This window comes from Podarcis filfolensis, assembly GCF_964270895.1.
Source record: "Podarcis filfolensis genome assembly, chromosome: 12".
Taxonomy (NCBI): Eukaryota; Metazoa; Chordata; class Lepidosauria; order Squamata; family Lacertidae; genus Podarcis; species Podarcis filfolensis.
The window spans coordinates 39,592,908-39,616,771 of NC_139614.1; the positions used below are offsets into that span (position 1 = coordinate 39,592,908).

General features: G+C 42.5%; 2 protein-coding genes across 51 annotated transcripts in view; one reads left to right on the top strand and one right to left on the bottom strand.

Annotated features, from left to right (window-relative positions):
- The window catches only part of SVIL (supervillin), a 143,576-nt gene extending 121,886 nt beyond the window's left edge, over positions 1 to 21,690 (top strand). For all 50 annotated transcript variants that reach the window (XM_083579091.1, XM_083579130.1, XM_083579087.1 and 47 more), the window contains 18 exons: positions 201 to 378; positions 2,174 to 2,346; positions 3,515 to 3,670; positions 4,838 to 4,974; positions 5,748 to 5,895; positions 6,018 to 6,163; positions 6,899 to 7,074; positions 7,759 to 7,900; positions 8,548 to 8,824; positions 9,730 to 9,881; positions 10,595 to 10,700; positions 12,023 to 12,230; positions 13,230 to 13,363; positions 14,274 to 14,429; positions 15,369 to 15,512; positions 19,126 to 19,247; positions 20,393 to 20,548; positions 20,655 to 21,690. In XM_083579091.1, the coding sequence (XP_083435217.1) occupies positions 201 to 378; positions 2,174 to 2,346; positions 3,515 to 3,670; positions 4,838 to 4,974; positions 5,748 to 5,895; positions 6,018 to 6,163; positions 6,899 to 7,074; positions 7,759 to 7,900; positions 8,548 to 8,824; positions 9,730 to 9,881; positions 10,595 to 10,700; positions 12,023 to 12,230; positions 13,230 to 13,363; positions 14,274 to 14,429; positions 15,369 to 15,512; positions 19,126 to 19,247; positions 20,393 to 20,548; positions 20,655 to 20,741 (2,798 nt within the window). In that variant the 3' untranslated portion in view covers positions 20,742 to 21,690. The remainder of the gene's footprint in view (positions 1 to 200; positions 379 to 2,173; positions 2,347 to 3,514; positions 3,671 to 4,837; positions 4,975 to 5,747; positions 5,896 to 6,017; positions 6,164 to 6,898; positions 7,075 to 7,758; positions 7,901 to 8,547; positions 8,825 to 9,729; positions 9,882 to 10,594; positions 10,701 to 12,022; positions 12,231 to 13,229; positions 13,364 to 14,273; positions 14,430 to 15,368; positions 15,513 to 19,125; positions 19,248 to 20,392; positions 20,549 to 20,654) is intronic.
- Positions 15,990 to 23,864, bottom strand: part of LOC310746217 (uncharacterized protein) — a gene marked incomplete at its 3' end in the record, with an annotated part of 139,276 nt that continues 131,401 nt past the window's right edge. Inside the window, exons 5-8 of the mRNA XM_083580062.1 lie at positions 23,432 to 23,485; positions 22,108 to 22,208; positions 18,678 to 19,207; positions 15,990 to 18,608 (exon numbers count right to left, since the gene is read on the bottom strand). The remainder of the gene's footprint in view (positions 18,609 to 18,677; positions 19,208 to 22,107; positions 22,209 to 23,431; positions 23,486 to 23,864) is intronic.

Genomic DNA, 23,864 nt, shown 5'->3' on the forward strand with positions numbered 1-23,864 from the left:
TCCTTCCTGACTTTCTCTCATCCATTTATAAAGCGACTTTAGCCATTTAAGTGTTCCTTGTTGTCTTCTTTGTCTGCATTTATGCAGGCAATGGATGTTGTGTGTCCCTTGGTATCTTGCACCAATACTAAGGGTGGGGTTTTTAAAAAATAAAAATAAATAAAGCAATGGAAAGATATTGTGTTTTATTTTTTCTATAGTTGGTGGAATGCAAGAAACATTGCTGACAGTCACGGGAAAATCTGTGAAGGAAGTGATGAAGCTGGATGATGAAGAAACATTTTCCAAGTTTTACCGTTGCATGGATTACCCCACTTCCTCTTTGCCTTTGGAGCTGGATGAAGACTTTGATGCCATATTTGATCCTGATGCACCAAAGTGAGCACTTTTTTTTCACACACCTGGGGAGAGGGATGCTCCTACCACTGCCAGAGTTCTCCTTTGCCCCTTCGCTTTGCTTTATGCAATGCTAAATGACTCCTACTGGAAACAGTTAGGCCGCTATGAGCGATGAAAGCCCCAGACACACTTTTATTATTATTAGTCTTCCTCTCTCTTCCTTTGTAGAGCTAGGAGTGGCGGTGGTAGAGAAGGCAGTACCAGTTCCTCATTGCTTGAAAAGGGAATGCTAGGATATAAAATTCTTCAGTTTAAAGACTAAGAATCCAGTATCAGTGATGATATTAATTTCAGCTTAGTCCTCCTGGGATCATTATGGTTTGCATGACCAATGTATTAGGACTTACGCACCAGCAGCATTTGACTGTGGTGACAGAGCCTGTGTGAATGTATATTTCACTTACATCTCATCTTTCTTTCAAGGAGCTTGAGAGGGTCAGTGCATCAAGAGATTGTTCATTGAGCAAGACCCCATCTATTGAGCTTCTAGGGATCTGAATCCAGCTTTGAAGTGCCACATTGTATAAGGGGCGTGGCGCTGTTTGCCAGTGCCCAAGGCAGGTGCAGAGTGCATCTCCCCAGCCCACGCCACCACCAGGGGGCGCTCATGCACTGGGTGGGGGTGGCACACGGAGGCTGCTCTTCACCCGGCCCTCGCTGCCGCCACTCGAACCCATGTCCTTGAGATTAAGAGTCTCATTCTCTACATTGCCATTGTAATTAATGCTAAGGAAGCCATAGAATTGAAAAGGCAAATGCTGGCAGGTAACAGTCCTTTCTTATTGTTGTTATTATTATTATTTATTAAATTTGTTACTCACTTTATATTGCCCAAGGGAACCCAAAGTGACTTTCAAACAAACAAAAAGTCGAAATGGATAAATTAAATCCAAGGGAGGGGGGACATTAGAAACACCCCACCTGCTTTTAAAAGGCCATAGGGCTGTTTAGACATCTAGATGCAGAGATTGCACTGCATGCCTTCAGAAAAGGCTGCATGATGTCTCTGCTTCTTCCACCAGGCACGCATGGCATTTTATTGGTGCTACTAAGCATGCACATTTTGTGCGGCATCCCACACACGCTCCTCAGCAAAATGTCATCTCCTGTTTTCCTATTTAATCAGGATTTAGCATTTCTATGGAAAATCAGATATTGAAAAGAACAACACAGAAATAGCAAATCTGGATTAAATGGGGGGTGGGGTGGAATTCTCAGTATTTTCATTCTCTCGCGCTGCTGAGTGTGTGACTATTAGATCACATGCTCTGTGTGTTTACCTTCTATGCTTTCGAAGCATGAGAACGGAAGACACTGTGTACCACTTCCACTCTCTTTGTTCTTTGTTCTGACTCTTGTTCTCTCTTGGTGGAGAAGAGAGACACGCCATGATCTCTCTGTTCTTTATTTTGATCCTGTAAATAAATAACTAAACGCAGATGCCACATGTCTGCAGTCTCAGCTTCTGCTAGGACTCTGCTGTTTACTACGTTCGTGCATTTTCGGATGCATGTCGTGCTTGGACGTCCGGAGGGATGAGTGCTGTGCTATGCATTCTGGACCGGTGCTGGGAGATGGCTGTCTCCCACTGAAAAGCACCAATAGGAATAGGAGGTAGCATTTTGATGAGGATAGATTCTTGTGCACACTGTGCAAAACTGGCATGCGTGAGCAGCATTGAGTACACAATACACTGCTGTGTTTTGGAAGCTCCCAACGTTTCATGGAAGGCAGATAAAGTTTGGGTTAAGCATGGGTCTCTTTCTTTTCTCAGGTTGACTTCTTTGGTAGCAGAGCACAAACGTGCAGTGAGGCCCGTGCGCAGAGTCCAGGCTTCCAGGAACCCTTTAAAGATGTTAGCCGCAAGAGAGGACATTCTTCATGAATACACAGAGCAAAGGCTAAATGTGGCTTTTATGGAATCAAAGCGGATGAAAGTTGAAAAAAGTAAGTTTGGTATCCCAGGTGCACCTTCCGTGTGCTACAGATGCAGTGTTCTCAGAATTTATGGTTTGGCTTTGAAGCGTAGCGGTATTGCTGTAGAAAGAGCACTATGACCTTGAGCCAATAAATACGTTTTTAAATCCACAATATCCATACCAAAATCAGATGCATGTGAAGAGGGGAGGAACAAGATGGGAGCATGTGGATATAAAGATACTTTTCAGGCTGATGAACCATAGTTTATTGGCATGAGACCCTTACATTATTATTATTATTATTATTATTATTATTATTATTATTATTATTATTACTACTACTACTACTACTACTACCACTACAATACTTGTAAGTTACTTGGAGACCTTTGGGTAACAAGCAACTAATTACAACCTGGGAATATACTAGAGGTCTGAGTATTTACAGATTACTTTACCTTAAAATAGGCAGTGCCTCAATAATTTTAAATGAATAGCGCAGGCAGGGAGAAGAGGTTGTCGGTCATTGCCAGGGGTGTGTGCCTATATGTCCTGGAAAAGAACTGCAAACACACCTGAATCCTATTCATTGACTAAGTAACTATTATGCAAAAAATAATAATGATGCAATTTTCCTTATAGACTTGTCCTATATAAATATACAGTGGTACCTCAGTCTACAAACTGAATTCATTCTGGAAATCCGTTCTTAAACCAAAGCGTTCTTAAACCAAGGGGCGCTTTCCCTACTGAGGCCTCCCGCCGCCAGTGCCCTTCCACCATTCAGCTTCCAAGGCAAAGTTCGCTAGCCTTAACACCTACTTCCAGTTTTGCGGAGTTCGTTGCCCGAATAGTTAGTTAACAGGACTGTTTGTAGACCGAGGTACCACTGTATAGGAATTTTAAGACCTAAATGCTTCCATTATTCACCATTATCTTGAAAATTTCCTCCTGGAAATGTCAGGTTCTTCAGATTAGTGAATAACTTGAGCTCAACCTGTTTTTTTGTTGTCTCTTTCAGCAGCAACAACAAAAAATGCTGGAAATGAGCCATGCATGAAAAAACCTAAATAAAATTTGGAAACGAAACATAATGTGGTTTCTTTGTTGTTTTGTGTGTGTGGCTTTCTTTCTTTTTCTTTCCCCCTTGCTTTTTTCTGTCTTGTCTGTTGTTTTTTTACTTCTACTGTTTTAAGTGTCTGCAAACTCAAATTTCTCAGAAGTAGCACTTGCTGGCTTAGCAAGTAAGGAGAACTTCAGCAATGTTAGTCTGCGTAGTGTCAATCTAACAGAACAGAACTCAAACAACAGTGCTGTGCCATATAAGCAGCTGATGCTCTTGCAGATTAAAGGTATGTGAAAGAGCTATTATTTTCTAAAGTTTATCTGAAATGCAGACTTTAAGAAGTTATATGGGGAACTGAGGAGGAACAGCATCCATATACTGTGGTTGAGGGCAGCGGCAAATGTAGATAAATGAGTGGTCATCTTAAGCCACCCTAGGAATTGGACCAAGAAGTATCATCGTTGTAGTGTCTGTGTGTTCAAAGCACTTGGCAGGCAGGCTTCTTCTTGGAACAGCTTGGCTCAGCATCAAATTCACCTAATAGTAAGGACCCCCTGTTCCAAAGGTGTTGCAATATTCAGAAATTCTCCCTCCACCTTCACAACAGGTGAAGATGGGGTACTGGTTGTTTTTTGTTTTGTTTTTGGGAAAAAACCTATCATGTTGCCTGTTACATAAGGAGAGCCACCTGCATCTGGCCAGTGGCCCATTCTTGCAGTGGCCAGACAGATCCCTATGGGAAACAGCTGAGCTCAACAGCATTCTTCCCTCTTGCAGTTTCCAGCAAATGATGTTCAGAAGCATACTACCTCTGACACATTTTTTTCCTAAACTAAAAGGTCCCAAGGGTTGTATCCAACTAAGTTCCACACAGACTAGACTCAATGAAATGAATGCAATTAAGTTAGTCATGCCCATTCATTTAAATGGATCTGCTCTTGCGTATGGCTAGCGTTGGATATAACCCCAGGTATTCAAACCTTGTATCACAGATTGTAGCTGCTGGGTTGTTTTGGTGATCAAGTTGCTGTATTCTTTATGCACAGGAACCCTCTGCTACTCCATAAGCTACCTCTTGCATAAAGCAACGTTGTGGAAATGGGAGTATTAGTTATTTGTTCCTCCCCCAACCCCCTCAGTGTAATCAAGCACGGAAGATGGCTCTAGTACAGTCATACCTTCCAAAACATTCCGTTCAACTTCAAAAACATTCGAAAACCAAAGCACGGCTTCTGATTGGCTGCAGGAAGTTCCTGCAGCCAGTTGGAAGCTGCGGAAGCCCAACCGGACCTTTGGGTTCCAGAGAACGTTCGCAAATCGGAATACTCACTTCCAGGTTTGCGGCGTTCGGGAGTCAAAACGTCCGAGTACCAAGGCGTTCGAGATCCAAGGTATGACTACTTATTTATAGGAATGCAACTAGTCTGGTTTTTTTTTCTCCCTTTCAATGTAGGAAGAAGACATGTTCAAACAAGATTAGTCGAGCCAAGGGCTTCATCGCTTAACAGTGGCGACTGTTTCCTGTTACTTACTCCTCATTTCTGCTTCCTGTGGGTAGGGGAGTTTGCAAATGTCATCGAGAAAGCAAAGGTTGGTGCTTATAAGCATTGAGATAACAAAGCCCTTAGTTCCTGGGGAGTTTCTTCTGTGGGCAAGATAGAGAATGGCTGTTTGTAACATGTGAAATGTGGAAGTTACTGATGGGGCAGTTCTCTTCCTCCTCCTTGCTCTCATTTTGTGCCTCTCCCCCCCCCCCAAAAAAAATGCTGGTATGGGTTGATTTTTATATATATTAAAAATTGCATTGCAGTTTTCCTGCTTTTTTAAACAAAGCAAGCATTACTATTATTTATTATTTATGAATTTATACACCGCTTACATGCCAGAATGGCTTTTAAGCAGTATAACATATCAAGTTCCTATGTTACTTACAAAAATTCAGAGGCATCATTTAAATCAATAAAACCACATTTAAAAACCACAAAGAAATTGAGGGGATAGAAGAGACAGTGGGAGTCAAAGCTGGTGTTAATGGTTTGTAACTTGTTAAACCTTACAGCTGAGCAGATGAAATAATTCTATGTGTGGAGGAGAAGGAATACAAGAATTCTGCTTGTATTCAAACGGGGGGGGGGGGGAATGCTTTGAAGATGTTCTCTTTGGCTTCTGGGTTAAATGGGATGAAGTCCTCATTGAAATGCAAACAAGAGAGCCTATATGCATCTGACATAGTTTTTATGTTCAGTATCGTTTGTCTAATAAAAACAGCAGAAAGCTCCCATCCTCTTTCTCTCCTCTGAACTGAGCTATTATCCCACCAGCTGAAACAAGCCTATTCAGCTAATCGTGTTCAAATTTCTTAGGCTTCAGAACTTGCAACTTTAATTCAGACAAAGCGAGAACTTGGCTGCCGGGCTCCTTATGTGCAGACCATAGAGGAAGGAATCAATACACACACTCATGCAGCCAAAGACTTCTGGAAACTGCTTGGTGGCCAGACAAGCTACCAGAGTAAGGCTCTCTTTTTTTGTTTTCTCCATCTCAGTGCTGGCTTTTTTTTGGTAAGAATATCCAAGAGTTGCTTCTTCCAAGTTAAACTGACGTGACGTTTTGTCTTGCCTGCTCATTTCAAGCTGCTGGAAACCCGGAAGAAGATGAAATGTATGAAGCTGCAATAATAGAAACAAATTGCATTTACCGACTAGTGGATGATAAACTTATTCCTGATGATGACTACTGGGGAAAGATGCCAAAGTGTACGCTGTTGAATTCAAAAGAGGTATAGTAAGTGGTGCTTTGAAGTTCGGTGGCAGCTCAGGCGCTCCTTTTGGGGCGCAAACAAGCATTGCCTTTTAGTACGATTTCCTAGGATCTTTCCCCCTTAGGACTCTGCTGATTCTGAAGTAGGCCCAGACCAGCCCTTGAGTGATTGCACACTGCCTTCTACTGATAACTGAACTAGCACCCTTGACCCCCAAATCACAAATTAAATCTAAGAGTGCCCATGTCAGAAGATGGGAACCAGGTGATATTGTAGGAAGTAGCATTCATGGCTCACTCTTCAAAGCCAAGGAAATAAAATATATTTACAAGGCATACAAACAGGCACTTTTCACAGAGCTACAAGTGGGATAAGTACAAACCTTAGTGCTTGCCTTGAATGATGCAGATGTCGTAGTTTTTCGTTATGCAGCTGTAAATATACAAAACTGTAAATTGGGGTGGTTGGAGGGAGGCAAGACAAGAAGCCATTTGTGTAGCAGACCCCGGCAGCAAATCAATTATTGCTCAGAAATGAAGCCTGAACTACTCATTATGGGGAAATGAGTGGGTGCTGCTGATCCATTTCTTCCCAGTAAACATGCATAGCATTATTTTGTGGTGTTATTGTCAGCATTGTTTAGCTGCACTGCTCAGTTTTTACTCAGCATTTCTTCTTTTTTGGCTAAATGAATGACTTCATTGTTTGTTCTCTCTCCTCCTCCTTCCCCCTCCCTTCTCTCCCCTCCTTCAGGTCTTGGTGTTTGATTTTGGTAGTGAAGTGTATGTTTGGCATGGGAAGGAGGTCACGCTAGCCCAAAGAAAAGTGGCATTCCAGCTGGCCAAACACTTGTGGAACGGCACCTTTGACTATGCAAACTGTGACATCAATCCTCTGGATCCTGGTGAATGCAACCCCCTTATTCCAAGGTATCAACCCCAACCCTACGATTCGTAATGCTGAATTTGCTCCCTCTTTTGATACCTCCATAACAAACATTGCCATGAGCTAAGGATCTGAATTGCTTGCAGCTTAGAGCAGGCTTCCTCAACCTCGGCCCTCCAGATGTTTTGATACTACAATTCCCATAATCCCTGACCACTGGTCCTGCTAGCTAGGGATCATGGGACTTGTAGGCCAAAAACATCTGGAGGGCCAAGGTTGAGGAAGCCTGGCTTAGAGGGTCTCCTCTAACTTTTGCTAATTCTTGTGCATTTGTGGGAAGAAAATGATGGCTTCTGCATTCACCCCAGCCATTGTTAAAGAACATGCAATGCTTGTGCCAGTACCAGACAGGAAACATGTTTGGAAAAATAAATATTGCAGACTTCCTTCTCAGTATATCCAAACAGGGTGTGTATCTCACTGCTCTACAGCTCCTCATTCACATTTTTAAACAACCCTGCATCAGAATTGTTAAGAGTGTTTTTACCTACACAATCTTGTGTTCTTGTAATTCTCAAAAATAAATAGAGCTTTCAAAGTTGAATTAGGCAAGACATCCAGCACTATTTTTAAGCTGTTGCAGCTTTTATTTTATAGTGTGAAACGTTGATTGACGTTGGAGTGTTTTCTGTGTTTATATCTATCTATCTATTTTTTCTGTAATGCAGAAAAGGACAGGGACGTCCAGACTGGGCTATTTTCGGCAGGCTCACAGAACACAATGAGACAATATTATTTAAAGAAAAGTTTCTCGATTGGACCGAACTGAAGAAACCAGCTGAGAAGAACTCTGGCGAATCCCCTCAGAAGGTGTCAGAATTATATACTTATTTATAGTAGTTTTATTTGTGTAAATTAATTATGCATTGCCAATCAGGGCATGAAACAAACTTTATATTGTTCCACAAAGCGAACCTGTATGAGAGATTGTATTGTGTCCATTTTACAAATGGAAATACTAAGCTCTAAGAGATGGATTTGCCCAGGGGCTTACCCAACAAATTCAAAGAATCATAGAATTCTAGAAAGGGACCACAAGGGGCATCTAGTCCAACCCCCCTGAAGTGCAGGAATCTTTTGTCCAATGTGGGGCTGAAACCCACAATTGTACCTGGGGATTTCACTATAGCTACTGCGATGCACTTGTCCTCTGTACTAAGATGACATGATGATTATAACATTTCTTGTGGTCCCTTATGAAGTAAAAGAAACTGAGATTGTCAGGTGTGAGGCTAGATTTCACCATTATAAGCATTATTTCTATTCCTGTAGTCTTTTATTCCATGTCTTCTGAAGGTTAATTTTGTGATTGACAACCAAAGTGAATTGCTGATGAACCCCTGTAGGCTTCTTTAGTATGATGATAAGTGCTTGACATCTGGCTCGTTTGTTATCATAATGTCATAATGGGCTTTCTGAAATTGCTAAGGGGAAATATGCTTTGTGTCTTGTTACAGGAGGAAACCAGGTCTGACGTTAAACCATACGATGTCATGCGAATGGTCCCTGTGCCCGAGACAACGGTTGGCACGGTCTTGGATGGGATGAACATCGGCCGCGGCTATGGCTTCATTGAGGGAGATGACGGGAGGCAATTTGAAATCATCACTGTCTCTGTGGATGTCTGGCATATATTGGAATTTGATTATAGCAGGCTCCCTAAGCAAAGCATTGGGCAGTTTCATGAAGGCGACACGTATGTGGTCAAATGGAAGTACCTTGTGAGCACTTCAGGTTAGTGAAAAATCCTCTAATGAGGTATTGATTTTGTCTGAACTGGGTAAAGTTGATCTGTGCTGCCTGTGATGCACTTAACTATTCAAGCACATAACCAACTAGTTTTGTTTTTCCGTATATGAATTGCTAGAAACGATCTTGCTGTTGAGGAGGAGGGCAGGATGTAAACAATGTCCTTTATGTATCTTTTTATGATCTTCATTTTTTATTTCAGGAGGTAACTGTTTATCACCCTTTTACATTTGACTAGTTTTTACGCCGTTTCTGAATGATGCTTAATTATACAGCAGAATGGCTAAAACATAGTTATTGGGTGTTTGCTACACCTCCTGGGTGAGCTCTTCATTCATACAAGAAGCCACGTATCATTTATGAAAACAGATATACAGTATCAACAATTTAATTTTCTCTACATACCTCTGCACTATGGGAGGAGCCCTTTGAATATTACCTTTTTAAAAACAAGTTTTACTCAAGTGAATTGCACTCTGTGCATATTTTACCTGCACAGAATTCCAATGCTACTCAGTAATACTGAACGCTCACCCCCACGAAATATATAGCTGTCAAAGACTGTTAAAGTATGGGAAATGGCATAGAACACTTATTTTAAGGTGGTAGCATGATGAGCTTGCAAAATATCACACACATACTGCAGTTGTCTTCATTTTCGCCCAGCAATGCCGTTTACTTTTTGTTATGGTGCTTTGAGAAGTATAAAACTGCTGGCCAATCTGCAGTTTTCCTGCATGTATTTTTGTCTGCCAGATCAATTTTCCCCAGCAGTTCTTTGCAGGAACACTTTGCTATGCTTTCGTCCTAATGTTTGTGAGTCCTAAAAATGAGTTCTGCGTTGGGCGTGTACTCCTCGGGTTATAGCCTCTTTTGACTTTGCTTTGCAGTTGGGAGCAGACAGAAGGGGGACCTACAAACCAGGGTTGTTGGCAAAGAGAAATGTGTGTACTTCTTCTGGCAAGGGAGGCACTCCACTGTCAGTGAGAAAGGGACATCTGCACTGATGACCGTGGAGCTGGATGAAGAGAGAGGTGCTCAGGTAAGCAAAGCATGAGGCTGTCAAGTTCTTTTGCTTTCAGCACGATGTAGACCAGAGGTGGGGTAACTCCGAGTCAGAGCCCAACGTGGCCCTCCAGGTCTCTCTGTCTGGCCCTTGGATCTCTCCTAAGGCCACTCCCCTGGCTGGCTCTGCTTCACACTGTGTTTTTGCCTGGCTGGTGCAACCTAGTCTTCTGCTAAGTCCCTGTTGCTTTTCTGGATGGAGGGGGCTTCTCTACAGATGTGAATTTTACATCAGTTGCTCTGCCTGCTTTTGCCTCTGCCTCTATCCATCACAGGCACGTGGTCCTTGGTTGGAAGGCTGCCCAGAGGGTAATGCAGTGCTCGGGATGACAAAGGTTTCCCAGTAGATTCTGCCAAATTAATGCAATTGAAAAGGCTCTGCTTTTTGTAACCTCCTTCCATGCCTCCAGTCCTATCAGATGATCAAAAGCATGGTTGGGGAACCTGTGGCCCTCCAGGTGTTATTGCACTTCTGTTGGCCTCAGGCAGCATGTATAGCAGGAGCTGTGGTCCAACAATATGTGGAGAGCCACATGTTCTCCACCTTTGTCCTAAGAACATAAGGAGGTTCGTAGGACACCTGGCATAACTTTTGACCCCAGCCATTTATCAAATTAATTATATAATATTTTGCATTGCCCTGAATGAAACTTAACCGGTTGTAATGCTAGGATCATGTTCACTTTTCAGGTTCAAGTTCTTCAAGGAAAAGAGCCGCCGTGTTTTCTTCAGTGTTTTCAAGGTGGAATGATCGTTCATACGGGCAGAAGGGAAGAGGAAGAAGAAAACACACAGAGTAAATAGCCTCCTGATACCAATTTTTCTGCTGTGACAGAAGGGAGAGTTGAACTGTGTGAATGCTTTTACCTCAATTCACTCTGTTGGTCATCTAAGGCAGCACAGTAGCATTTAATTTAACCAGCATTTGTCTTGAATGCCAGGGAAGCAAACTAGTAAAAGTGAAGGCAAGTACATTTAAGCATGTGCAAAGCTTCCTTTCTCTACAGCCAAGAAATCACAGCTGGCCCCACATAACTGGGTTTATGCATGGGGGTTCCAGATCTGAGACAGCCATTTGCGAAGCAGGATGAGCCATATAGTTTGTAAGACACATATAAAAGGCATGATACAGAAGGGGGGAACAGAAAGGGCAGAGGAAAATAAATCAGGTCCCATCTTTCTAAATGATCAGGTGGAATGGCTGTTGATTGAGGTAGTTAAAGGGAGGGAGGGAGGGAGGAAGGAATCAAATCCTGGCTAATGAAGTGGGCCTTGCTGTCTCACCTCGCCCTCAAATAGAGTCAGGTGGAAAGACTACTGATAGAAAAGTTGGCATCCATTCTTTTCTCACTATATTAACTCAAGCCACAGTGTGTTTCACCAGTGTGGGCCAACAGTGGCTACATTCACACATAGCACTTGGACATGGTTTGTTTTAACAGGGGCTTCTCAACTCAGAGCTGAGCAGACAAGCCCTTATTTTCTCCAAAGCTTTTTTTGTTTCTCCAGCTGTTCATGCTTTTGAATCTTGGCATAGGTCTGGGGTGGGATGGCCAAACAAACCATGGTTAAAGAAAGCCACTAGGTTCAGGCGTGTCACCCAACCAAAGTTAGAACAACAAAGCATGATTTCACATCATGGTTTGCTGACAGAAAACAAATCACGGCTGCGTTGCTGGGCTGGGTTTGCACATACCAGCAAACCACAGTCAGGTTCAGCAAACCATCACTTAGCACTATGTATGAACCAGGCCTTTATGCCAGTTAGGTTTGCTTCCTCCAGCAACATTCATAATAAAAAGGGAGTGAAATGAAGTAAAAACCATCATAAATAGGAAGAAAAACTGAGTTTTAGTGAAGTGTTTTAAGTGACCATCTTTTTTGATCCTGATAGTTTGTTCAGACTTTGCGAGTGATCAACAGTGGAGATCAACACAGGCACATTCCAGGTGTTGACTGCAGGTGTGCACAACACTGCCTCAGCACATCTGTCACTCACCAAAGCCTTGGTCTTCAAGCACCTCAAGGCTTTTTGTTTGCCTGTGCCAATGCATAGCTTAACTTGGAAGTAGCCTTAGCCGTTGTATAATAAAGTTGCGTTATCCATGCCCATTGCAGGCGATTGGCGATTGTACTGTGTACGAGGGGAGCTTTCCCTTGAAGGAAACCTGCTTGAAGTAGCCTGCCACTGTAGCAGCCTGAGGTCCAGGACGTCAATGCTTGTTCTCAATATCAACAAAGCTCTCATTTACTTGTGGCACGGCTGCAAAGCCCAGCCACACACCAAAGAAGTTGGAAGAACAGCAGCCAATAAAATAAAAGAACAGTAAGTAACCAAACTATCCTTTTGAATACATATCCACATTGTCTGTACAAAGTTTGTGTGGAAGACCCCTGAAAATGGGTGAGAAGTGACTTAAGGGGGGGGGGACAAAATTGAGGTTTATTACTTTTATTTCATTTTTTGCACACATATTCCACCCACCCTTCCAGTAGCTCAAGGTGGCATACATGGTTCTCGCGTTTTCATCTCACAACACCTCTGCAAGGGAGGTTAGGCTGGGCAGTGGTGACTACCCCAAGTTCACCCGGTGAGTTTCATGGGGGAGTGAGGATTTGAACCTGGATCTTCCTAATCCAGCACTCTAGCCACTATGCCACATTGGCTTTATAACGTGCACATTGGGCATTGTATAGAGAAGGTGGCTAAAGTGAAGCTTTTGTCCTCATCGCTCAGTACTAGAACTCAGGGTCATCCAGTGAGATGGATCGGTAGCACATTCCAGAGAGATGGAAAATGGCACATCACATCTTAACACGCCACATAAATTTATTTATTTATTGAATTTGCTGCCACTGACTAAGGTGGCTTTGGATAAATGGGTGTCAGTGGCAAGTAGCCATGATGGCTGTGCTGAGCCTCTGCGTTCAGAGGCAGAGTGTGTTCAATTCCAGCTGCTGGAGGGCAGCTGCAAGGGGAGAACTATTGTCTGGGCTTCCTGGAGGCACCTGATTGGCTTCTGAGAGAACCAGGAGGTTGAATTAGGGGCCCCTTTGGACTGATTCAGCGGAGCTCTTCTCAAGTTGGGAAAACACTTGCAGGATGCTTGAGTGAGCCAATGCCAAGGATGTCGGTTTATGAGAACAGTTGAGTCAGAGGAAACAAGAGGTGATGAGGCTTGGCAAGTGCCTGTTACCTGGCATTGTTCTCAGCTCTCTTTTTTTGGCAAAGTGTCTATGTGCATGTCTGACTTGGTAAGAATCATGCTGCAGCACAAATTCACAACACTAACAGTGGTTCTGATGGATTAATATTGCATTTCAGGTGCCCTCTGGAAGCAGGGCTGCACAGCAGTAGCAAGGTGACGATACATGAATGCGACGAAGGGTCAGAGCCATTGGGATTCTGGGATGCCTTAGGGAGGAGAGACCGGAAAGCCTATGATTGCATGTTGCAAGGTAGGGAATGCTTGGTTTTCCTGTGGCGCTTTGATAAGATACCCCAGAACTCACAAATACAGACAAGAGAAAAGCGCTTGTCTAAAACAGGAGTGAGAAATCTGTGGCCCTCCCTTACCATTGGTCAAGCTGGCTGGGGCTGGTGGGAGTTGTGATCCACAGGCTCCCAACCCCTGGTGTAAAGCTGTGGGGTCATCTCTGGGGAACATGAACTCCATGGCAATACAATGCCAGGAAATGTTCAGGGGTACTGGCTATGAGGGCATTCTCTATGGCAGCTCCTAGGTTCTGGAATTCCCTCCCCATCTGGCACCTTCATTATATAGTTTCCATCATAAAAAGGTAAAGGAACCCCTGACCATTAGGTCCAGTCGCGGACGACTCTGGGGTTGCGGCGCTCATCTCGCTTTACTGGTCAAGGGAGCTGGCGTACAGCTTCCGGGTCATGTGGCCAGCATGACTAAGCCGCTTCTGGCGAAGCAGAGCAGCGCACGGAAACGCCGTTTACCTTCCCGCCTGAGCAGTACCTATTTATCTACTTGCACTTTGTCGTGCTTTTGAACTGCTAGGTTGGCAGGAGCAGGGACTGAGCAACGGGAGCTCACCCCGTCGCAGGGATTCGAACCGCCGACCTTCTGATCGGCAAGTCCTAGGCTCTGTGGTTTAATCCACAGCGCCACCCGTCATATACCGAAGTACTACTTCTTTACATTGGCTTTTGACACCTCAGATGTGTTTAATATTGAATTTTAGATTGTTGAAACCCACCTTGGGGCCTGATGGGGTAGCTGATAAATCGGATGATAAAACTAATAAGTCACAAGACTCATAAAAAACCAACCACCCTAAAATGGGTAAAATGGCTTCTGAAATATTAATTATACATCTTTTCATTGCTTTTTCAAAAAAGATCCTGGGAAGTTCAACTTCACGCCCCGCTTGTTCATCCTTGGTAGTTCGTCTGGAGAATTCTCAGCCACTGAATACATCTATCCAGCAAGAGACCCCACTGTGGTGAATTCTATGCCATTCCTCCAGGAAGACCTCTACACAGCTCCCCAGCCAGGCAAGTGAATGTGGCAGGGGACAATATGGACCCCAATCTGAAGCTTAACTTGTCTGGTGCCTTAGGAAGTCTCTGGCCTCTAGGAAGATGCCTTTGCTCAGGAATACTGCTAACCCTGAACGTGCCAGATTTCAGTTACTTGATTATGTTCTTCCTCCTAAAAGTTGCAAAAAAAACCCAAAACCCAAAAGAGGGGTGATGATGATTCTTATATTTCAGTAATTCATATAATGTCATCTCTTAAGTGATGTACAGAAGACCCAGTGCAGTAAGACTAAAAATGAGTTAAAAACTATAAAAAGTAGTTGTCGGTTGTAAACCTGCTGGAACAAAAAAGTCCTTGGTAAGCACTGGAGGTTCAACAGGGGGCCTGTCTGACCTCCACTGGGATTTCCACAAAATTGGGCCCACAGTACTGAACATATGACTCCCGATGGAGATGAGCTGTGCATACAAGCCATGGGAGACCATGCTCAAGCAGGGATATAAGGGATCAGATGGCCCCTGAGGCATCCTGATTCCAAGCTGCTGAAGGCCTTATAAATTAATACACTCTAGCACTCTGAATCACTAAAACTAAGATAATGCACTCTAGCAACACATGGTGCAAATTAGAAGTAGTATATAAGCAGCAGTAGCCTCCCTGCAGTAAGAATGCAAAGTGCTTTGCCATTTTCATCTTGTTTGTCTCATAAAAAGCACTGTGAGGAGATGCTGATGGCAGTTTTAGTGCCATTTTTATATGGAAAACTCAGAGAGTGGCATAATGTGTTTGCTGCAGAAGTAGGAACTCGACCCAAATCCAGTGTGTTAGGTTCTGGTACCACACCAGACTCTTTATTATGTATGAAATGGGCGTGCTGAAGATACGGTACACCCTCTCTCACACACACAAGCGTGCAACGTTTAGAACCTTTGTCTTTTATTTAACATGTGCAGCCCTCTTCCTTGTTGACAATCACCATGAAGTGTACCTCTGGCAAGGCTGGTGGCCTGTGGAAAATAAAATAGCCGGATCAGCCCGAATCCGCTGGGCCTCGGACAGGAAATGTGCCATGGAGACCGTCCTCCAGTACTGCAAAGGTAATAACAAGTTCAGGAGCGTTTGTGTTGGGATGTGCATCTCATACAAAGTCAATGCTTGTTTGCAGAGGAGGCCCAGAAAGAGCGTGGATGTGCATAGACCCCTGTGCTGAGATTCCCCATCCCTTTCATTCTTCTGTGGCTTTCCCTGTCCTCATCTCCAGCAGCCAGTGATGTGGAGCAGGGGCAGGAGGAAAACACATGTCAGAATGACACGGGGTAGGTTGCAACACATGTTATGGTTGTGGGGGACAGACACAAGTTTGTTGTTTTTGGCTGAAGCATCATGTTTCCTCTAATACTGAGTTCACAGCACACTTCCAGCTAGTGTATCCCAGACGTTGGCTTGGGGCCCAAGTATGACTTAGGTCTCTTGGAGCTTGCTTATACCAAGTTTGATCCTAGGGCAGGATGACATTTATTTATATGTTAAATGTTTATAGACTCCCCCACTCCCTTTCAAATAGAATACCAGGCTGCTATACAACAAAATTTATTAGTACAATAAAGCATAAAGCACTGTTTGAAAAATGAAAATAGTCATTAAAATCACAGGCTCATCTTGGAAAAATTTAAGCAGCTGGCATAAGGTCTTCAAGAGACATATGGAAATTGGTAGCGAAGATGCCTTCTGAATCTTCACCAGAAGAGTATTTACTCCACACTAAATGCCTCGTTGAAGGTAGCCAGGATTCTGCAGCACAGGGGGCAACTAGCAGCCCTCCTCTGAAATATCGCAGTGACTGAGCTGAGATAAAAGGGCTCAGATGGCCCTTTAAGTTATCCTGGAACCAAGCTGTTCAGTGCTACCTGGCCTGGTAGCAGATGCTGTTGGCTGTCTGCCCTGTGTAGCTCCTGCATTGTGCACATTGATAGCTATAGCTCATGAATGAAGGTGCTACATGCCTTGCATTATTCTTGCACTCCCACAACTCTCCTTTTTAAGGCAGATCACCAAGGATTTGTGACTAGAGGCTGGATATGTGTGGCTTGCCTAAAGTGGGGGTGGGGGCAGTTAGCCCCGTGGGAGTGTTTTTCTCCCTTCCCCTGCCTATCATTGCTCTAAGGCAAAGTTCCCCAACATTTCCATGGCTCTCATCTGTTATAAGGAGAATTCAGCTGCCCGATCATGCATTCCCATCACTAAAAAAAAAGCTTGTGTCTAGGTAATCATTATTTAAATCAATTATTTTAATTCATTAATAAAATATTACTTTACAAGCAGCTTGCTGCAGTTAATGAGCAGGCGTTCTACAAACCTTGCGATAGCTACAGCGAACCTAATTGCGTTTAACTGTTTCTAAGAGTCACCTCAACCTTTTCTGCTTAAATATAGTGACCTATAAAGTCAGAATCAGAATGTTCAAGGAAATGAAAATGTTCTGCTTCTTAATCTCTCTGGATGTCCTGTGCCTGATGTATTTTGATGGACACTTAATGAGGAGATGCAGGATTAGAGTCCACTAACGAAGTTGACACTATATCTCTCCTGTTTTAAATAAGGATTATGGGTGATTCTCTCCTAGGGGGGTGGGGAAACCCAGTTGGTGTTAACAGCTGCCATTGAGAATTCATGCTTTGTTTCAGCAGATGCAGATATAAGACTACAGCTTGCATTATTGCTGCCTGGGTGTGTTATTGCCCTTTTGTTAACAAGTCTTGCCTTGTTGAGTTTGCTTTCCTTCCACTGTTCCTGAGCCCATGTGCATCTGTACCTAACCATCTATCTAGTTCGCTTTATGTATTTGATGCAGTTAGGCTCCTGTCTATAAAAATATTATGCTGTGATTAAGTTGCTTTGTCTTCAAAGTGCTATAAAAAAACCCCCAATATGATTACTTTTCCAGTTTGGTGTGAATCTCACAATAGAAATGTATTGAATATATACTGTACTGTTCCATTTGGAATGATTTTCATCTATACTCCATTGGCTCGAGACAGACAGATGGCAGCCATATAATATATACATTGATAATGAGAGCTAAACCAGATTAGGTGATGGCTGAACTTGTCTGTTTAAACTTTTCCCAAAACTTTGCCATCATATACCATCACAAAGAAACAACACCCAAGATCAGATTAAAAAGGTGAAGGGATGGAGTCAGGCAGATGGCAGCAGGCTTCACTCAGGGACTTGTAGATGCACCACTGCTGCTGTTGTTCTGCAGCACAGTTGCTTAGCAGAATGATACACACCCTAAGGAAGACTGTAAGAGCCTAGACCAGGGAGAGATAAAGGGAAGCACTCTATCCAGACTGGCATATTTGCAGAGTTTGGACTTTCGTCAAACAGTTGCTGTGGCATCACTGACAAATTCAAGCAGCTTCCACTGTTGTAGTTAGAAGAGCGGAAGACTTTTAATTGCACACGTGCAGATTAAACTGCACTGTAGGTATGAGCTGCTGCTTACACAAAGGTAAGCACTGCCATATTTTTAAAAAGGCACTTGGAGAACTTCCACTAATCATTTTCTAGCTTCAGCATGCGGGTCTGATGCTTGTATGTTGGGAAATTTGTAGAAGAGAGGCTGTGATAATACATGGACTTCTCCAACAAACCATCATAGTCAATTTAAGTGATATTGTTGCCACTAGTTTCTGGAGATAGCTTTTCCTATGCTATGCTGTGTTGAGGTCAGGCATCCACACTGAATATTTGTAGCTATTATCTGCAGCTATATGCAATGGATAAAAATCATTGGGCTGTACCCAGTGTAGACTCATTAGAATTAATGGGTATGGGTAACTGAGATCCATTAATTTCAAAATGTCTAGTTAATAGAACTTAGTTGGAAAAAACCCATTTGTCTTGGCAGTAGCATCCATTTTCCTTCCTCAAGCACTTGAGGGTAGAATGCAAGAGGTCTCAATTCTGGGCACAAGTAGACCCAGGCCTGCGTAGCTCCAGCAAGCCCACTGCATCATATGCTTTCAGACCAAGCTGTCTGAAGCAGACTATGCTTAAGCCTCTCTTAGCAAGGTTAGGAAAGGCCTCATCCATTCCAAGTAGGAAATACTGGGATCAGTCAACCAGTGTTCTGTCTTGTTATATAAAAGGCAACTGCTTTTATTGATTGATTTCAGTTTGTTTATGTTCTGTTTTTCAACAAAGCAACTTAATTCAATTAACTTTAAAAAATTGCGACATTCATTGTGTGGGTGTGCATAAACACACATGCACACATATATTAAATTCACACTCTGCTAAGACCAGAATAAATGCACTTTTCATTAAAACAGGATATATCGAAGACCAAAAAACTCACCACCCTGTGCAATAAAAAGGTTTTCAGAACCCATCTAAAAGCAGTGAGAAGGATCTCCCAAGCGTAGGGGTGGGAGTTGCAGGCCAGCAAGCTTCTGGAATGCGCAGGTTTTCTGCCGCACCAACTTTGCATCTAAAGATGGAATTCTGCAATTGAGAAGGCCTCATCACTAGGGCCCACAAAAGGAATATCCAGGAGCCTTAAAACATATTCCTGGGTAATCTGGACACTTTGTTTGAAAGGTTTACAACACAAAGCTTTTTTTTCAGATAAGTGGAAAATTCACAAAAGTCTAGAAGAAGGTGGCAAGGTATTCCATATTTATTTTGATTTCTTTTTATGTATAGGAAAAAATGTGAAGAAACCTCCCAAATCTTACCTAATTCATGCTGGTCTCGAACCTCTGACCTTCACCAATATGTTTCCAAGCTGGGAACACAGAGAGGACATTGCGGAGATCACAGAAATGGTAAATCAACCTTTCTCATTATCTTTCTTCATTTTCCACTGCACTGCTGGTGATGTGGCTGTGGTGGTGTTCTGGGAAGCAGCAAAAGCCAGGGGATTACCATGGAGAGGCAGCTTCAAGCATTTGAGCGGGGAGAATAACCAGCGTGGGTGGATTTTGACTGAGATTTTATCATCTACTCATAAAGCTTCCAGGATGCAAGGAAATGTTTTATGTCCAAAGAACTGAGAGGTCTGGCTGAAATATTTGTTTTTGTTGAGCTGATTCAGTAACAGAGGCCTGGCTATTCCTTATCTCTCTCAGAAAACCTGCCAAGGCTTGCAGTGGTTGGAGCTTCCTTCTCAAAACAGAGCACATCGTTTTTGTCAGAAATGCAAAGCCTTACACAAAACGTGAAGTGGCAATGTGGGGACTTTCTTGGTAATTAAGAACCTTCCCTCGAGAGAGCCACGTCTTTTGGCTGGTTCGTTCTAAATCGGCTGCCATATCTGTAAAAGAAGTAAACGAAGCTCCTTGGGTAAAATGTACATTTCACAGACCTGGTTTTTCAGATGAAACAGTGGCTCCGTTGTGACTGCAAAGTGCGAGTGAACTAACGTTTGTTTCTCCCACTTCTGCTTCTGGCACCACCCATCCACTGGCCGTGGCATGAAAAATATAAACAATATTACTAAACTACTGTATTTACTCGAATCTAATGCTCACCTTTTTTGGTCAAATTATGTTGTGGGATTTAAGGTGCACATTAGATTTGATGGCACAGTTACATGTGCCAACAAATACTTTTTTTATTTGTTTCAAGGTTCTGAAAAATTGAGGTGCACATTAGTTTTGATGGCGCATTAGGCTCAAGTAAATACAGTAGTTAATTGAAAAAGGAATCAAAAAGTGTCTTGGCCACCTTCCAGCCATCATGGAAGGCAAGGAGGGAGGGAGACTGTATGCAAGCCCAAAGCTTGCCCTGGTTTCTTCATTTAATGCTAAGCCATAGCAAATGAGGTTGCTATTGTAAGTATATACAAACTCCTTTCAGATTGAAGAGGGGGGGGGAATTTGTTTATCACCTGACTTCTCCGTAGAGAATATTTGGCTGCTTATCTCTTTCTGAACCACTTGAAATTTCTAAATCTTTTCCTCCCCTCTAGGACGCTGAAGCTTCTAACCAGATAATCCTTGTGGAAGATGTGCTGGCCAAACTATGCAAGAAGCTGTACCCATTGGCCGAACTTTTAGCAAGGCCCCTCCCAGAGGGTGTGGATCCACTAAATCTTGAAATCTACCTTTCAGATGAAGATTTTGAGGTAAATGGGAATACACATCTCACAGATGTCTCTATAATTACTCTTTGCATTGCTGTTCTTTTTTACACTTCTTAATGCTTACCCTTCAACAATCCTTTTAATGCAGGCTGGATTGCAGATGACAAGAGAGGAATATAACACACTGCCTTCCTGGAAACAGGTGAACCTCAAAAAGGCAAAAGGACTCTTCTAAGTAACCTGGCTATGTTGCAGTTAAGGGCTAAAGCTGGAGTGGGATCTTGTGTCATTTTCAGCACCTCGTGGACAAAGCAGCAGCGTGGCCAACTTGCGCTCACCCCCCCCCCTTCACCAAGCCAAGAAGATACCGCCGGAAGGCTGTAGATTACTGCCTCTTCTTAAATCACGTCATATTGTAAATGTGTGAGAGAACTCTTTTGCAGGCTCTTTTGTTTGGGAAGGTAAGGCAATTTGACAGCTGATGAATTGTGTTCTCCCTTGTACTTTAGCAGCAGTTTCTCAGGCTGCTGCTGCAGCAGCAATGGCGGATCTTTTTAGCTGTGTTACACTACTTGCCATTTGGGTTTTGAAGACGTTCTCTTTGTAAAGTGTTATTTTGTCTAAAGCTGTGGATTTTCAAAAAGAATTTATATTTATATAAAACACATAGGACAAGGATGTATTTAACAATGCAATGTGTTTTGTTCACTTTCAAGACTTCAGTCAAGAAGGACTTTCAGAAAAGTAGCTCGGCAGCGCAGTTGCTTGGTCTGAATTAGTTAAACTACCAATTATGTTTTTACTCTCTCTTTGTGTCTTCCCACCCTCTATCTCTGAATGGTTTCTCTTTTTAATAGGCGACGAATTGGTCTCAATGCTGCTTCAGGTGCTAAACTGAACAAAGCGTCATCACACAAGTTTCTTGAGAAACTCTCCAAATCCAACTTTGATATACTTTGTTATCCCAAAAATGTATAGTGCCTTGTTTTTTTTCTGTGTACAGTTTATATACAAAAAAGATCGGTCTGCTTTTTGAAGATGGCTCTGAAAAGTCTCCTATGCTCTACTTTTATAATAGTAGAAATAAAAAAACATCTCAGTTTCTAATAACTTGTTGTAAAGATAAACTGTCTTTTATGACAAAGACTCAAAGCAAAGCTTCAGAATAAACTCTTAGCAATGCACACAGACTTGTTCTTCTTCTCCCACGTAACTGATTCTGTCGGAAAATACCTCATTTCAGTGAAACACACAGAAAATATTTGCATTGTGCTGTGAACAAAGAGCAGAAATTTTCTGATTCAGAAAATTAGTATTTCGTGATAGAGAACTGGTGCCTGTGATCTAATGTCCTATAAAATGTTGTGTACAAGCAACCAAGGTTCTCCACTGAGTTCCCTGCTCATTAAATAATGGTGCTGCATAATCAGAGCCTCTGAATAAAGATATTATCATTTTTCTGTATTACCAGACATTAAGTCTGAGGTCTTCAACCATCTGAACCACTCATGCTAATGGGTCCATCAGTATGGGACCAGGTGATAAACAGTTGCCACTTGTAGGAAAGAGGCGACAGAAGAAATTGATATACCGGTACTTACTGAAATATACCTTCAAGATGCAGATTGGCAGCAGCTCCTTTCCTGAATTTGCCTACAATAGCAAGCACTGCTGAGAAATGCAGCCTCGTTGCTTCTTTTCCCTATAAGTGAAACAGAACAAAAATTATCATACCTTGATTAAGATGTAGTAAGACAAATGATAGCCAGATAAAATAATGTGGCTCATGGATCACTGCTCTAGATCTTAGCTGACTTCTCTGGCTTATATCAGACCTACTAAAATATAGTAAGTTTCAAGGCTTTTGCTCAGAAATCACGTGGTGTGGTTTTTTTCCCTGAATTAAATTCTGATTTCAACAAAGGATGCAAAGCCATATCTGGTTACTGTTTTAGGTAGCTATCTATTCACTTTGAATTACCACAACATATTCAAAAGATTTCCTCCCTTTTATGTGTCTTTCAAAGAGATGCAGTACAATGTTTTCCCTGCCTGTAAACCCGGGGAATGCATTTCAGTAGACTTAACAGTTCAAAATTACCTTTACAGGAGGAAAATCTTCAAGCCATTGTTGCTAAGTGACATGATGATCTCTTGAGATGCTGTTCTTAACCTGACCAAATCAAATGCAATCAAGCACATTGAACAGACTGAATTGAGTGGCCTTGTTGTAACCTGAAGTGTGACTTAGCCCACAAAACCAAAAGTCCTTAAGACTTCTGCATAAGTAGTGTCCAGAGATGTCAACAAACACAGCTTAAAAAAAAGGAAGCAACTGCAAATTATATGCTGTACTTCCATTACATATGTGAGCATCAGTTTGAGTTCCAAGTCCTGTATGCAAGCCTGCTTTATGTGGGGACCTGCCTATGCTAGATGAAAACTAGTAATTGCTTGCTATGAGAGGACTGGCTCATGATTTCTTTCTTTATTTCATTTATATTGATACCCATAGCAGAAGTTTCTAAACTGTTCAGATTATAAGAACAACACTGAAGTATAAAATAATGGACACTGTAATGGGTTGATTCTAAAAATGAACATAATTAAAACACAAAGAGCCAGGCTGTGAAACATGTAAGTTCTTTAAAAAGCCTGGATGAATTCAATGTTCTTCCACCTGGTGCAAAAAGGTAATAAAGTAAGAATGTAGGGAATGCGGCAATATGGGGGGGGGGGATTCACAATCTGAAAGCCTCCAGTGGATTGGAAAACCCAGAACACATTTTTGCAATTCATTGGAGTTTTATTACATATACTATTACAAATAATGCATAGAACTGTCTAACTTTTACCATTGCATTAAATCTGGACACCATGCTGGTGCTTTTTGTAAAGAATCTTATTTATACTGTTGTTACTTACCTTTGCATCCCCCTGTAGTTTTGGGCTTGTTCATGTTCTTTTCTCGTGGGAGTGCTATATAGAACAAGAAAAGATCATGAAAATGATGGCAAGCAAACCTCCCTGGAAAAACCATTCCCTAGCAGGGGTACCACTACCAGAAAGGCCCTGCCTATCCTATATTTGGCAGAGCCACTCAGAAAAGAGCCACCAAAGATCTTTAGGTTTGGGCAGGTGCACACAGGAGAAGACGCTCCGTTGGGTAACTTGATCACAAGCCATTTCAGGCTTTCAAGACTGAAACCAGCACTTTAAATTGGATCCAAATGCAGGGAGCCAGTGCAGCCTGCAAAGGAGAGGTGTAAAGATGGTCTTATACCAGTCCCAGTTAATGTTTTTGCCGCCCTCTTCAGGACCGGCTGCAGTTTGTTTTCAAAGGCAGATCCACAACACA